The 14,541-nt window shown below is 38.2% G+C and overlaps 1 protein-coding gene across 1 annotated transcript in view; it reads right to left on the reverse strand.

Moving 5' to 3' along the window:
* The window catches only part of MAP3K5 (mitogen-activated protein kinase kinase kinase 5), a 228,197-nt gene that overhangs the window by 150,461 nt on the left and 63,195 nt on the right, over positions 1-14,541 (reverse strand). Inside the window, exon 2 of the mRNA XM_040239312.1 lies at positions 13,780-13,919. Within this exon, the coding sequence (XP_040095246.1) occupies positions 13,780-13,919 (140 nt within the window). The remainder of the gene's footprint in view (positions 1-13,779; positions 13,920-14,541) is intronic.

Here is a 14,541-nt window from a genome sequence, read left to right on the forward strand (position 1 = left end):
CACAAACTTCTTTTAATATGCTGTTATTATTATAATCAACTTTCTTTTCTTTGTCACCATCGCTTCTTTCAGCGAGGCTTAATTGGACCTTATTATTCAAGTACAGGTATTTCTTTTTTTAAAAAAAACTGTATTATTGAAAAGTTACAGATATAATGAATTCTAGCATGGTAAGTTATACTTTACACATAGATTTTAGTAAAACTTTCAAGGATGCATTTTTAAAGGACTCAAATAGGATCGTGGTTTGCAGTGCCACAAAGATCAACTTCCAGAGAAAGAAGCACTTATTTATAATGAACAAACAGGTCTAGAATTCAGCTGGGTGGGAGGTGGGAGGCTTTCAGACTCACACCCTCTGTGTGCAGAGCTATTCCTTCTTGCTTTTTAAGGTATTCAAATTTGTAAGCCTGTGATGAAATCTCTACAAATGAAGAGAATACACTCAGAGATGTGATGACACCCTCCATTCACCGCATAGCATAGATTTCCTTCTCTGTTGGATGAGATGGCAATAAGATGCTAGACACAATGAGATGGGGAAGGGTAAAGGAGGTTAGGAAGGAAAGCAAGGGCATCCTTTGTCCAATATAGACATAATTCCTTTGAAGATATAATCTTGTCACCTGACATCAAAGAAAACTGGATTTTCCAGTCACAAGCCCTTTCCCAAATCTCAGAGATACACCTGGAAATCCACTCCTGCTAAAGAAATCTTCATCTAGTTTGTCAGTTCAAGATCTTGAGAGAAAATCTTAATCAAGCCGCGCTCACAGGTATTTATCTATTTCTCCCCCAACTTACCTCCCTTTCCCCCCAATTTGACATGGAATTACATAGCTCAGAGGAAAGTTAGATCATTCCTAAAATAAGTAAAATAAAAGAACTAGAACTTTTTTCTCTCAATAGAAAAATATTTTTTCCATGAAATATTAGAAGGATATGTGATGATTATATTGGACAGAGGAGATACAGAGGGCCATGGCTTACAAATCAATGGCCAGTTATTAAGTTAGTAAGACACTTAAGAAAATGTCCAGGAGCAGCACTGTTACATGGAGCACAGCCAATGTTTCTGGTGCACAAATCGTTAGACTACTTTATAGGATCATATTCTCAAATGACTTTTTTTCCCCTAACGTTTACCATGTACTTTGCACCACTAAGTTAAGTGCTACTTTAGAGTGCTGAAAAGAATGTAGTAGAAATTCATTATTAAACTAAGAATTATAAACCTTTGGGAAAATACAAATTTTAATTTCATATTCAATTCAATCTAAAACTAAATTCATCTTAGTTTTTTATCTTGGTAAAAGAGGTAAAACTTTAAGAAAAGGAACTAGTGGTGTAAAAGGAAAAAAAAGATTTTTCAGTTTAAGAACACTCTAGAATCTGAGCTAATTTGCCAAATACACGTGAGAATTTAACTTAAGTTCAAGGTTGTTGTTGTTTAGTCACCAAGTTGTGTCCGACTCTTTTGCCACCCCATGAACTCCCTGCCTGGCTCCTTGGTTCATGAGATTTCCCAGGCAAAAACACAGGAGTGGGTTAGCATTTCCTCCAGGAGCTCTTCCTGACCCAGGGATCGAACCTGAATCTCCTGCACTGTAGACAGACTCTTTACCACTGAGCCACCAGGGAAGCCCTAAGTTCAAGGTATTTATAACAAAATTACTTCGATCTTCTCAACAAATTACTAGAAACTAGTATTAGGCTGGCCAGAAAGTTCATTTAGGCTTTCCCATAAGATGGTATGAAAAAACCTGAATGAACTTGCTGCCCAGCCCAATATAATCATCAAAATTCACAGCATTGATATCACTGCCTGGTCTTCTAAAAACCATAACCATTTGCTTCAAGTGGAAATGAATATTATCAGCAAAATAGACTCAATATCCAATTTCTCACATACAAACTCCAATGGAGATTGAGTCCCTCTGTACCTACAGATCATGGGTCTAAGTACCATGCAACTGTTTGAATGAGCAACTATAATAGTCCCCAAGTTTCATCCATGTAGCAGCATGTGTCAGAATTTCCTTCCTTTTTAGGCCTTTTTATTCCATTGTATGTGTATACCACATTTCATTTTATCCATTCATCTACTGATGGACATTTAGGCTCCTTCCATATTTGGCTATTTTAAGTAATGCTGTTATGAACATGGGTGCATAAATATCTCTTTGAGATCATGCTTTCAATACCCTGAGGTGTATATATCCAAAGTGCAATTGCAGGATCATATGAAAAAATTGCCATATTGTTAAAAGTTGATGATTTTCAAAGGGGGTAATTTAGTGATAATGTTACATATTTTGGTTTGTGCACCCACAGTTTCACGCTAGTCAGATCCCGATCTAGAAAACTACTAGTTGCACTGAGGCAGAGAAAGAGTTTCAGCCACCAAATATGTAGGTACTATATTCAGTGAGATGGCAAAGGATTAAGCATGTGGATAGATTGCTGTAAAGAGCAGTTTATGAAAGCAAATCCCACCTGGAAAGTGACATTTTGAGCAATGGTTACAGAGGAAAACACAACTAAATTTCTTGAATAAGGAATGATCTCACATAATCATTACATTTCAACATAAGCTGTGTTACCACTAACTGGTATGCATATCAATCTCTAGACAAACATTTATTCTGCAATGGATAAAATGGGAATAAAGCCTATCTTAGTGCAGAAAGAATAATTCCAAATGCATGTGAGGCCTTCTAACCACAGTCAGAACATTAGGAAAAAAATATTTGAGATTCAAATGACCAAAATATATTTAAGTTATCCTAAAGGATACAGAAAGTAACAGACTATAACAATTTTTTTCATTAAAAACATTAGTTATGAAATATTTAAAGAATATAAAACTTAGTCATACACTCCTTTAGCACAGTAAAGAAAACCACCAACAAAACAAAAAGGCAATCTAATAAATGGGAAAAGATAATTGCAAATATAGCTAATAAGAGGTTAATATCGAAAATATGTAAAGAACTCATGCAACTCAATTTTTTAAAAATCAATTAAAAATGGACAGGAGATCTGAATAGACATTTTTAAAAAGAAGACATACACTTTTCAACAGGTATATAGAAGATGCTCAACATCACTAATTATCAGGCAAATACAAATCAAAACCACAATGAGATATCATCTCACATCTGTCAGAATGGCTATTATAAAAAGACAACAAACTGTTGTCAAGAATATGGAGAAAAGGGAACCCTCATACATTGTTGGCAGGAATGTAAATTGGTACAGTCTCTGTGGAAACAGTATAGAGGTTCCTCAAAAAATTAAAAATAGAACTACCATTTTTGTTGTTGTTGTTTAGTCATCCAGTTGTATCTGACTCTTCACGACCCCATGGACTGCAGCATGTCAGGCCTCCCTGTCCCTCACCATCTCCCAGAGTTTGCCCAAGTTCATGTTCGTTTCATCAGTGATGCCATCAAACCATCTCATCCTCTGATGCACTCCTCTCCTTCTGCCCTCAATGTTTCCCAGCATCAGGGACTTATCCAATGAGTCATCTGTTTGCATCAGATAACCAAAATATTGGAGCTTCAGCGTCAGCATCAGTCCTTCCAGTGAATATTCAGGGTTGATCTCCCTTAAGATTGACTGGTTGGATCTCCTTGTTGTCCAAGGGACTTTCAGGAGCCTTCTCCAGCACTACAGTTCAAAGGCATCAATTCTGTGGTGTTCTGCCTTCTTTACACTCCAGCTCTCACAACTGTATGAGACCACTGGGAAAACCATAGCCTTGACTATATGGACCTTTGTCATATATGATATGATCTAGCAAATGCACTTCTGAGTGTTTATTCAAAGAAAATGAAAACACTAACTTGAAGAGATATATGCAGTGCTGGAGAAGACTAACTTGAAGAGATATATGCACCCCCATTCACTGCAGCGGGGGCACAGGGGGGCCGAGAGGAGCTACTCCACATTCAAGGTCAGGAGGGGTGGCCGTGAGGAGATACCCCTCCTTCAAGGTAAGGAGCAGTGGCTGCACTTTGCTGGAGCAGCCGTGAAAGATACCACACATCCAAGGTAAGAGAAACCCAAGTAAGATGGTAGGTGTTGCAAGAGGGCATCAGAGGGCAGACACACTGAAACCATACTCACAGAAAACTAGTCAATCTAATCACACAGACCACAGCCTTGTCTAACTCAATGAAACTAAGCCATGCCTGTGGGGCCACCCAAGACGGGCAGGTCATGGTAGAGAGGTCTGACAGAATGTGGTCCACTGGAGGAGGGAATGGCAAACCAATTCAGTATTCTTGCCTGGAGAACCCCACGAACAGTATCAAAATGATAGGACACTGAAAGAGGAACTCCCCAGGTCGGTAGGTACCTAATACGCTACTGGAGATCAGTGGAGAAATAACTCCAGAAAGAATGAAGGGATGGAGCCAAAGAAAATACAATACCCACTTATGGATGTGACTGATGATAGAAGCAAGGTCCGATGCTGTAAAGAGCAATATTGCATAGGAATCTGGAATGTCAGGTCCATGAATCAAGGCAAATTGGAAGTGGTCAAACAGGAGATGGCAAGAGTGAATGTCGACATTCTAGGAATTAGCGAACTAAAATGGAGCAGAATGGGTGAATTTAACTCAGATGACCATTATATCTACTACTGTGGGCAGGAATCCCTCAGAAGAAATGGAGTAGCCATCATGGTCAACCAAAGAGTCCGAAATGCAGCACTTGGATGCAGTCTCAAAAACGACAGAAAGATCTCTGTTCGTTTCCAAGGCAAACCATTCAATATCACAGTAATCCAAGTCTATGCCCCAACCAGTAACACTGAAGAAGCTGAAGTTGAATGGTTCTATGAAGACCTACAAGACCTTTTAGAACTAACATCCATAAAAGTTGTCCTTTTCATTATAGGGGACTGGAATGCAAAAGTAGGAAGTGAAGAAACACCTGGAGTAACAGGCAAATTTGGCCTTGGAATATGGAATGAAGCAAGGCAAAGGCTAATAGAGTTTTGCCAAGAGAACGCACTGGTCAAAGCAAACACCCTCTTCCACCAACACAAGAGAAGACTCTACACATGGACATCACCAGGTGGTCAACACCGAAATCAGACTGATTATATTCTTTGCAGCCAAAGATGGAGAAGATCTATACAGTCAGCAAAAACAAGACCGGGAGCTGACTGTGGCTCACGAACTCCTTATTGCCAAATTCAGACTGAAATTGATGAAAGTAGGGAAAACTGCTAGACCATTCAGGTATGACCTAAACCAAATCCCTTATGATTATACAGTGGAAGTGAGAAATAGATTTAAGGGACTAGATCTGATAGATAGAGTGCCTGATGAATTATGGACGGAGGTTCGTGACACTGTACAGGAGACAGGGATCAAGACCATCCCCATGGAAAAGAATGCAAAAAAAAAAAATGGCTGTCTGGGGAGGCCTTACAAATAGCTGTGAAAAGAAGAGAAGTGAAAAGCAAAGGAGAAAAGGAAAGATATAAGCATCTGAATGCAGAGTTGCAAAGAATAGCAAGGAGAGATAAGAAAGCCTTCCTCAGCGATCAATGCAAATAAACAGAGGAAAACAAGAGAATGGGAAAGACTCGAGATCTCTTCAAGAAAATCAGAGATACCAAGGGAACATTTCATGCAAAGATGGGCTCAATAAAGGACAGAAATGGTATGGACCTAACAGAAGCAGAAGATATTAAGAAGAGATGGCAAGAATACACAGAATTGTACAAAAAAGATCTTCACGACCCAGATAATCATGATGGTGTGATCACTCACCTAGAGCCAGACATCCTGGAATGTGAAGTCAAGTGGGCCTTAGAAAGCATCACTACGAACAAAGCTAGTAGAGGTGATGGAATTCCAGTTGAGCTGTTTCAAATCCTGAAAGATGATGCTGTGAAAGTACTGCACTCAATATACCAGCAAATTTGGAAAACTCTGCAGTGGCCACAGGACTGGAAAAGGTCAGTTTTCATTCCAATCCCAAAGAAAGGCAAAGCAAAAGAATGCTCAAACTACCACACAATTGCACTCATTTCACACGCTAGTAAAGCAATGCTCAAAATTCTCCAAGCCAAGCTTCAGCAATATGTGAACCGTGAACTTCCTGATGTTCAAGCTGGTTTTAGAAAAGGCAGAGGAACCAGAGATCAAATTGCCAACATCCGCTGGATCATCGAAAAAGCAAGAGAGTTCCAGAAAACATCTATTTCTGCTTTATTGACTATGCCAAAGCCTTTGACTGTATGGATCACAATAAACTGTGGAAAATTCTTCAAGAGATGGGCATACCAGACCACCTGACCTGCCTCTTGAGAAACCTGTATGCAGGTCAGGAAGCAACAGTTAGAACTGGACATGGAACAACAGACTGGTTCCAAATAGGAAAAGGAGTACGTCAAGGCTGCATATTGTCACCCTGCTTATTTAACTTATATGCAGAGTACATCATGAGAAATGCTGGACTGGAAGAAGCACAAGCTGGAATCAAGATTGCCGGGAGAAATATAAATAACCTCAGATATGCAGATGACACCACCCTTATGGCAGAAAGGGAAGGGGAACTAAAATGCCTCTTGATGAAAGTGAAAGAGGAGAGTGAAAAAGTTGACTTAAAGCTCAACATTCAAAAAACGAAGATCATGGCATCTGGTCCCATCACTTCATGGGAAATAGATGGGGAAACAGTGGAAACAGTGTCAGACTTTATTTGGGGGGGCTCCAAAATCACTGCAGATGGTGATTACAGCCATGAAATTAAAAGATGCTTACTCCCTGGAAGAAAGTTATGACCAACCTAGATAGCATGTTGAAAAGCAGAGACATTACTTTGCCAACAAAGGTCCATCTAGTCAAGGCTATGGTTTTTCCAGTAGTCACATATGGATGTGACAGTTGGACGGTGAAGAAAGCTGGTGGCTGAAGAATTGATGCTTTTGAACTGTGGTGTTGGAGAAGGCTCTTGAGAGTCCCTTGGACTGCAAGGAGATCCAACCAGTCCATTGTAAAGGAGATCAGTCCTGGGTGTTCTTTGGAAGGACTGATGCTGAAGCTGAAACTCCAGTACTTTGGCCACCTCATGTGAAGAGCTGACTCATTGGAAAAGACTCTGATGCTGAGAGGGATTGGGGGCAGGAGGAGAAGGGGGCAATAGAGGATCAGATGGCTGGATGGCATCACCGACTTGATGGATGTGAGTCTGAGTGAACTCCAGGAGTTGGTGATGGACAGGGAGGCCTGGCATGCTGCGATTCATGGAGTCACAAAGAGTTGGACATGACTGAGCGACTGAACTGCACTGATTCACTGCAGCACTGTTTACACTAGCCAAGATATATAAGTAACCTAGATATCTATCAACAGATGAATAGATAAAGAAGATGTGCTACACACACACACAAAAACACACACAGGAATACTACTCAGCCCTAGAAAGAATGAAAGCATGTCATTTGCAACAACATAAATGGAACTAGAGAATACTTATGCTGAGTGAAACAGTCAGAGAAAGACAACCTCCATATTATATCACTTATATGTAGAATTAACAAACAAAAGAGGCAAACAAAACAAAATAGAAATAGACTCATAGATACATAGAACAAACTATAGTTGCTAAAGAGGAGGGATGTGTGAAGATAAGGAAAATTGGTGGAGGGGATAAAGGGGTACAATTTCCAGTTATAAAATAAGTAAGTCATGTGGATATAGTATATAGCATAGGGAATAACAGGAATAAAGTACTTTGGCCACCTGATGCAAGGAGTCCACTCATTGAAAAAGACCCTGATGCTGGGAAATATTGAGGACAGGAGGAGAAGTGGGGAGGACAGAGGATGAAATGGTTGGATGGCATCTCCGACTCAGTGGACGTGAGTTTGAGCAAACTCTGGGCGATAGTGAAGGCCAGGGAAGCCCAGCATGCTGCAGTCCATGGGGTCACGAACAGTAAGACACAACTTAGTGACTGAACAACAACATGGGACATAATATGGTCAATGACACTGTAATGTATTGTGTATAGAGACAGATGGTAGCTAGACTTGTGGTGATCATTACTATGTTATACACCTGAAATTAATACAAGTATTGTAAGTTGATTATACTTCAATTTAAAAAATTAACAAAATTTTTCACATACCCATGGATATACCATCCAGACTTAGAAATGCAATGCATATATAGTTGAAGACTCCTTAATTCTATTCTACCTGTTCTTCAAAGAAGTACTCATAATTTATTTATAATTCTCATATAGACTTTATCCTTTTATTACATAAATGTATAAAGAGCATTGTCTTGCACGTGATTACATTTTGTAGAGATGGCATCATACTGTACTCATGCTTCTATACTTTGTTTTTTCTCTTAACATTGTTTTTGAGATATACTAATAGTGGTACAGAAAGCTCTAGTTAATTCAATTTTAAGTGCTCTGAACAGTCCATTAAATGACTAAACCAGAAAGTATTTATATTCATTCTTCTGTTGATAGATATTTACCAATTTCTGTGATGGGAGGATTACCACAAACGATGTTAACATAAGCTTTCTTGATTACATCACCTTATGCATGCTAAAGACTTCTTTAAACAGAAATGATCTTTATTTTTCTCAAAAAATAAAAGACTCAGAACTTAACATTAAAGATCAGTGCATTTTAAGAAAACTATCACAACCTACATATTTGAAAGAGTTAAATGAAAATGACAAACTGAGAAAGAAAATCTTCTTTCTATAACTTTCAAAAGTAAAATTTTAAATGAAATTTTAGAGGAATCTATTTTGAATAATTTCCCTGTGTATCCCAACATGCCTTTATTTAAGATTTTTTTATTACTTTATTTTAAAAATTTTTATGAGGCATAATTGACATATATTAGTTTCAGGTGGGCCATATAATGGTTTGATATTTGTATACACTGCAAAATAATCATTTCAATACATGTAGTTAACATCTGTCACTAGATACTTACAAAAGTGTTTTATCTTATAAGAACTTTTAAGGTCTACTTTCAAAAAATATTTTTTAAAAGAGAAAGAGATTAGTTGAGACTACTAATCTGGGCAGAAGAAATATCAGTGGAACTATAATTATTCCATTAAATGACTATACCAGAAAGTATTCATATTCATTCTTCTGTTGTTGGATATTTACCAATTTCTCTGGGGGAGGGATTATCACAAACAAAGTTAACATACACTTTCTTCATTATATCTCCATATGCAAGCCAAAGATTTTTTTTTTTTAACAGCACACATCTAGAATCAGAACTGCTGACTCTTGGTGATAAACTCAGTTGATATTATAAGCTATTGCCAAGCTGATCTTCAAAAGGTAATGCCAACATACTCTTCTACCAGCAATGCATACACTTCCCACACTTCACAGCCCTGCCATTGGTATAATAAGGGCCTTTAATTGTTGACTATCTGATAATGTGAATGACATTTCCTTGTTTTGTTTTGCTTTGCTTTTATATGAAGCATTATTTAAAAGTGAGTGGGGAGTGACCTAGGGAAAAGAGAGGGAGCTAAATAAGGGAGGAGAAGGAGTCAAGATTTATAGCTGAGAGGTGTTGTTATAAAGGAATTTATTTTTGTTTTTGTCTTCATTTATTTTTTAACTTCCTATTTTATATTGGAGTACAGTTGATTAACAATGTTGTGATAGTTCCAGGTGTGCAGCAAAGTGATTCAATTATACATATCTATTCTTTTACTGCTCAATATTATGTAACAACTTAAACAGGAAAAGAATTTATAAAGGAATTTCTGATGAGAGAAGAAATGGTTCATTAAAACAGCTTCCTTACTCTACACAACAGCCATTCATTTCTCCCAAGCTCTTTCTGGTGACAGATGGATTCCATCTTATTTGTCCCACAGCCCATCAGCCAATGGTTCCAGACCCACAGTCCCACTTATTGAGAGACCCCAAATGAAGATCTGATCATTTCTACAGTGTACCAAATAAATCAGAAAACAATTGTTGCAGCAGTTTCTGATTTTCAAACAAATGTAAATCTCAGCAGAGTCTCATTAATAGGCACATAAGATGTTTTCATGTTATCTATTTAAAGAAAATTGTGTTATTACTTTAAATAAATTTTTTCCTATTTGCTAAGGAAAAAATATCTATCAACTTCCCTTTCTCAAAGGGGAATGATGATCTTCTTTTTGAAAAAAATTATTTCATTCTTACTACAGTGAGAGAGTACTTGTAATTTAAAACTGATACAAATTCTATTGCAAAACATGATCTGATTAGAGTCTAAATAGCCTTTCATTTGAACACTGAGACATAGATTTTAAGTACTTGTATGGTTCTTATCTATCAGGAGCTTAAACTTTAAAAAAAAAACCTTTTCTGTGATTTCTTCCTAAGAATTTGTTGCCGAAGAAAAACAGTTCTTTTCAACAAAGAACAGTAGATGAAAATAAAACTGGTGCAAGTATACTTTCTAGATGTCCAAAGAACCAATTTGAGTGAAGCTAGACATGCAACAAGAATAGCATTTTCATTCTGTCTTGCCCTGTGAAAATAGGGAGATACTTCATTTTTATCTTGTTTACCTAATCCATATATAATATATTATTTATAAATATCTCTTATTTTGCTTATTTCACAGCAGCTTTCCTTTCTGTTGCTAGATGGTAGGGATAACAATTTCACTTATAACTACCTGCAACAGAAATAATTTTTAAAAATTAAAAATACACACACACACACACACACACACACACACACACACACATACATACACACACACACACACACATACAGACCTTCCTCAGTAGCAGAACCCAAGGAACTTCCAGGGCTCAGAGGAGGTTGTTAGACTGAAGGAAAACACTTTCTACCCTAGAACTTTGTATTTTGCAACCAGATACTTGGGCCAGGTACAAACTAAATAAGAAAATAACAAAAGCTTACATTTAACGGAAGGAGGAAGACAAAAGAAGGGATGGATGTTTCATGAAACAACTCAGGATGTATGGTTGATGGGTTTTTCTAAATGAACACACTTAGGAATGTCTGCTATCCTTCTAACCAGGCGTAATTGGAGTCAAGTTTAGTGGTCAAGGGGGCCAGACTTTGGACTCAGGCAGACCTGGACCCAAATTTTCTACATTACCTTGGGCAAATGATTGAATTTGTCAGAATCTCAGTTTGCAATCCTATAATTTGGTGATGGTATATACACCTCAAAACTCAGGAGACACAGGTTCAACCCCCGGGTCGGGGAGATTCCCTGGAGGAGAGCATGGCAACCCACTCCAGTATTCTTGCCTGGAGAATTCCATGGACAGAGGAGTCTGGTGGGCTATAGTCCATAGGGTTGCACCGAGTCAGATATGATGAAGTGACTTAGTGCACACATGCATATACCTCAAAGTGATGTTTTAAGAATTAATCCAGTTCCATCACTTCATGGCTAATAGAAGGGGAAAAAGTGGAAGCAGTGACAGATTTTATTTTCTTGGGCTCCAAAATCACTGCAGGTGGTGACTGCAGCCATGAAATTAAAGGACGCTTGCTCCTTGGAAGGAAAGCTATGATAAACCTAGACAGCATATTAAAAAGCAAAGACATCACTTTGCTGACAAAGGTCCGTCTAGTCAAAGCTATGGTTTTCCAGTAGTCATATATGGATGTGAGAGTTGGACCATAAAGAAGGGTAAGCACTGAAGAACTGATGCTTTTGCATTTTGGTGCTGGAGAAGACACCTAAGTCCCTTGGATAGCAGGATCAAACCAGTCGATTGTAAAGGAAATCAATCCTGGGGGACTGATTCTGAAGATGAAACTCCAATATTTTGGCCACCTGATGAGAACTGACTCATTGGAAAAGACCGTGATGCTGGGTAAGACTGAATGTCATCACTGACTCAATGGACATGAGTTTCAGCCAATTCTGGGAGATGGTAAAGGACAGGGAAGCCTGGCATGCTGCAGTCCATGGGGTCACAAAAAATTGAACCTGACTTAGCAACTGAACAGCAATACAATAACAGAAGGGCTTAGTACCTAGCACATAGTAAGTGCTCAATAACAAACAGCAATTATGTATTGTACACAAGAAATGAGCATATTTTAGACAGACAAGCCTCTTTAAAGAACTATTTTATTCAAATACCAATAACACTTTTATACAAAGGCTGGCTGAAAGCAATTAAATAAATCAGTTTATTTGCCCCACACAAAGTTCTGATAAGATTAGCTTTATCTCTTTCTCTCAAATGTAATTTAAAAAAAATTTCCCTAGGAAAGAATGGGCATAAAATTAAATCATCAGATACCAGTAGGACAAGAATAAAAATACTGTAGAGTGAAAAATGTCCGACACAACACTGCCTGCTTAAAATGAATCTACTGCAAAGAAAATAGAATAGAAAGAATAAAATAACCTCTTCATCAACTTGCTAATATAGGTTTCAGTTCAGTTCAGTTCAGTCGCTCAGTCGTGTCCAACTCTTTGTAACCCCATGAATAGCAGCACGCCAGGCCTGTCTATCACCAACTCCCCGAGTTCACCCAAACGCATGTCCATTGAGTCGGTGATGCCATCCAATCATCTCATCCTCTGTCGTCCCTTTCTCCTCCTGCCCTCAATCTTTCCCAACATCAGGGTCTTTTCCAATGAGTCAGCTCTTCACATCAGGTGGCCAAAGTATTGGAGTTTCAGCTTCAATATCAGTCCTTCCAAAGAACATCCAGGACTGATCTCCTTTAGGATGGACTGGTTGGATCTCCCTGCAGTCCAAGGGACTCTCAAGAGTCTTCTCCAACACCACAGTTCAAAAGCATCAATTCTTCGGCGCTCAGCCTTCTTCACAGTCCAACTCTCACATCCATACATGACCACAGGAAAAACCATAGCCTTGGGGTTAGAGATCTGAAGTGATCAGAAGTATGGTTCTGGGTTTCAGGACTCCACATCCCAAGGTTGGGTGTTTTTGAATTAATTTTTATTGTATTTTACCAAGGTTGGCTTGGATTTGAGAACCTGAAGTGATGAATGAGAAAAAGCCACAAAGAGCTAGATGGAAGTTTCATAAAGGAAATGATTGATTATGAGATTCGGCATGAGTTACATACTGAACTGTTAGATGCTTTTCAAAGAATCATACAGTGTAAAATAATTTTGTATTGCAAAAGCATTTTAGGCAATCTTCTTGAACGGAGAAAATACCCTCCTATCATTAAGTTCCTATCATGGACAGAATGCCATGAGATATGTTGAATTTTGTAGACAAATATGGTAGGTTTTTCTTCCTCCTCTTCCCACTTTAACTGAAATCATATCCCAGTGGCAGAAAGTGGCAATTTTCTGGTGATAGAGAATTTGTATTCAGAGAACTTTCAGTAGACAGCATACTTCTAGTAGGTGATAGGTGTGCCCAAGGAAACTCCCAGTGGTGACACAGCATGAGGGCTGACCACACGTTAGGTACCCTCTTCTTTCTCCAGTGTGTGGAGTGGCAACTTCCTGTTCAGAACTCCTCAGCCGCAATTCCAACCAGAGCTCAGAACTCAACACTAAGTCTTTCCTCTAACTGTGTATCAGCAAATTTCCACACTGAATTCCAAATAAACCTCACAATGTAACTAGTCACTGTTGCATAATTATTTGACTGACAATAATATCCTTCCACAAACATATGCTACTTGATTATTTGTGTGTGTGTGGATGATGGAGAGGTATCCCTAAAACTCTGGGGCCTAAAGCAAATATTTAGTAAACATGTAAGGTACCTTCAGTGACTGCAGAGAGTCTGAATTAGTATCACAGTAGAGGATGATGTTGTTGGCCATGCTGAAACTTTCTCTCACTCCCAGGTGGTAAAATAAGGATGGTTGTCGGAAGGCATCGCTCATCTCCACCACGGCGATATCTGCAAATAGAAAACAAAGTCCCCCAAATGATGACACCTAAATAATCCTCAGTAAGCACTTTTTTGTTTCAATAACTTAGTATTCAAAGAGAAAATGATAGGGATTTTCCCTCTTCATTTACCACTGAATTTTAAATTAGCAGTTCTATCGGAAGTGGTTTTACAAACTGTAGCAAAACTGCATTTTTTTTTGCGTTTTAAATAAAATCTAAATTATTTTTTAATTAAAAATATAACAACATATTCCAGAACCCTCTCCATATCAGCTCATGGAGATTTTCCCAAAGAAAAGGATCATGTAATTACTGAAAACTAAGGAGAGTCAGCAATGGTGGAAAGTGGGGCTAATGCACTCTGTTAATTTTTAAAACTGAAAACAAGTTAACTAAGTTTCCAGAAGTAGATCCATGGGAAACAGCAGTAAGTTATAAATGTAAAATGAAATTTTAAGAAGCAAACAGGTAAAATTATGACTCAATCCAGAGCTGAATTTTATAACAAATATCTAGCAAGTCCTTAGCAAGTATAATCAAGAAAAAGAGGAAGCAAAGGTATAGAAATTATAACTAAGAGAGAGAATACAACTATAGATACAAGTTCTTCCAGACTTCACAGATGACTA

The sequence above is a fragment of the Oryx dammah genome, unplaced genomic scaffold (genome assembly GCF_014754425.2).
Source record: "Oryx dammah isolate SB20612 unplaced genomic scaffold, SCBI_Odam_1.1 HiC_scaffold_4, whole genome shotgun sequence".
Classification (NCBI taxonomy): domain Eukaryota; kingdom Metazoa; phylum Chordata; class Mammalia; order Artiodactyla; family Bovidae; genus Oryx; species Oryx dammah.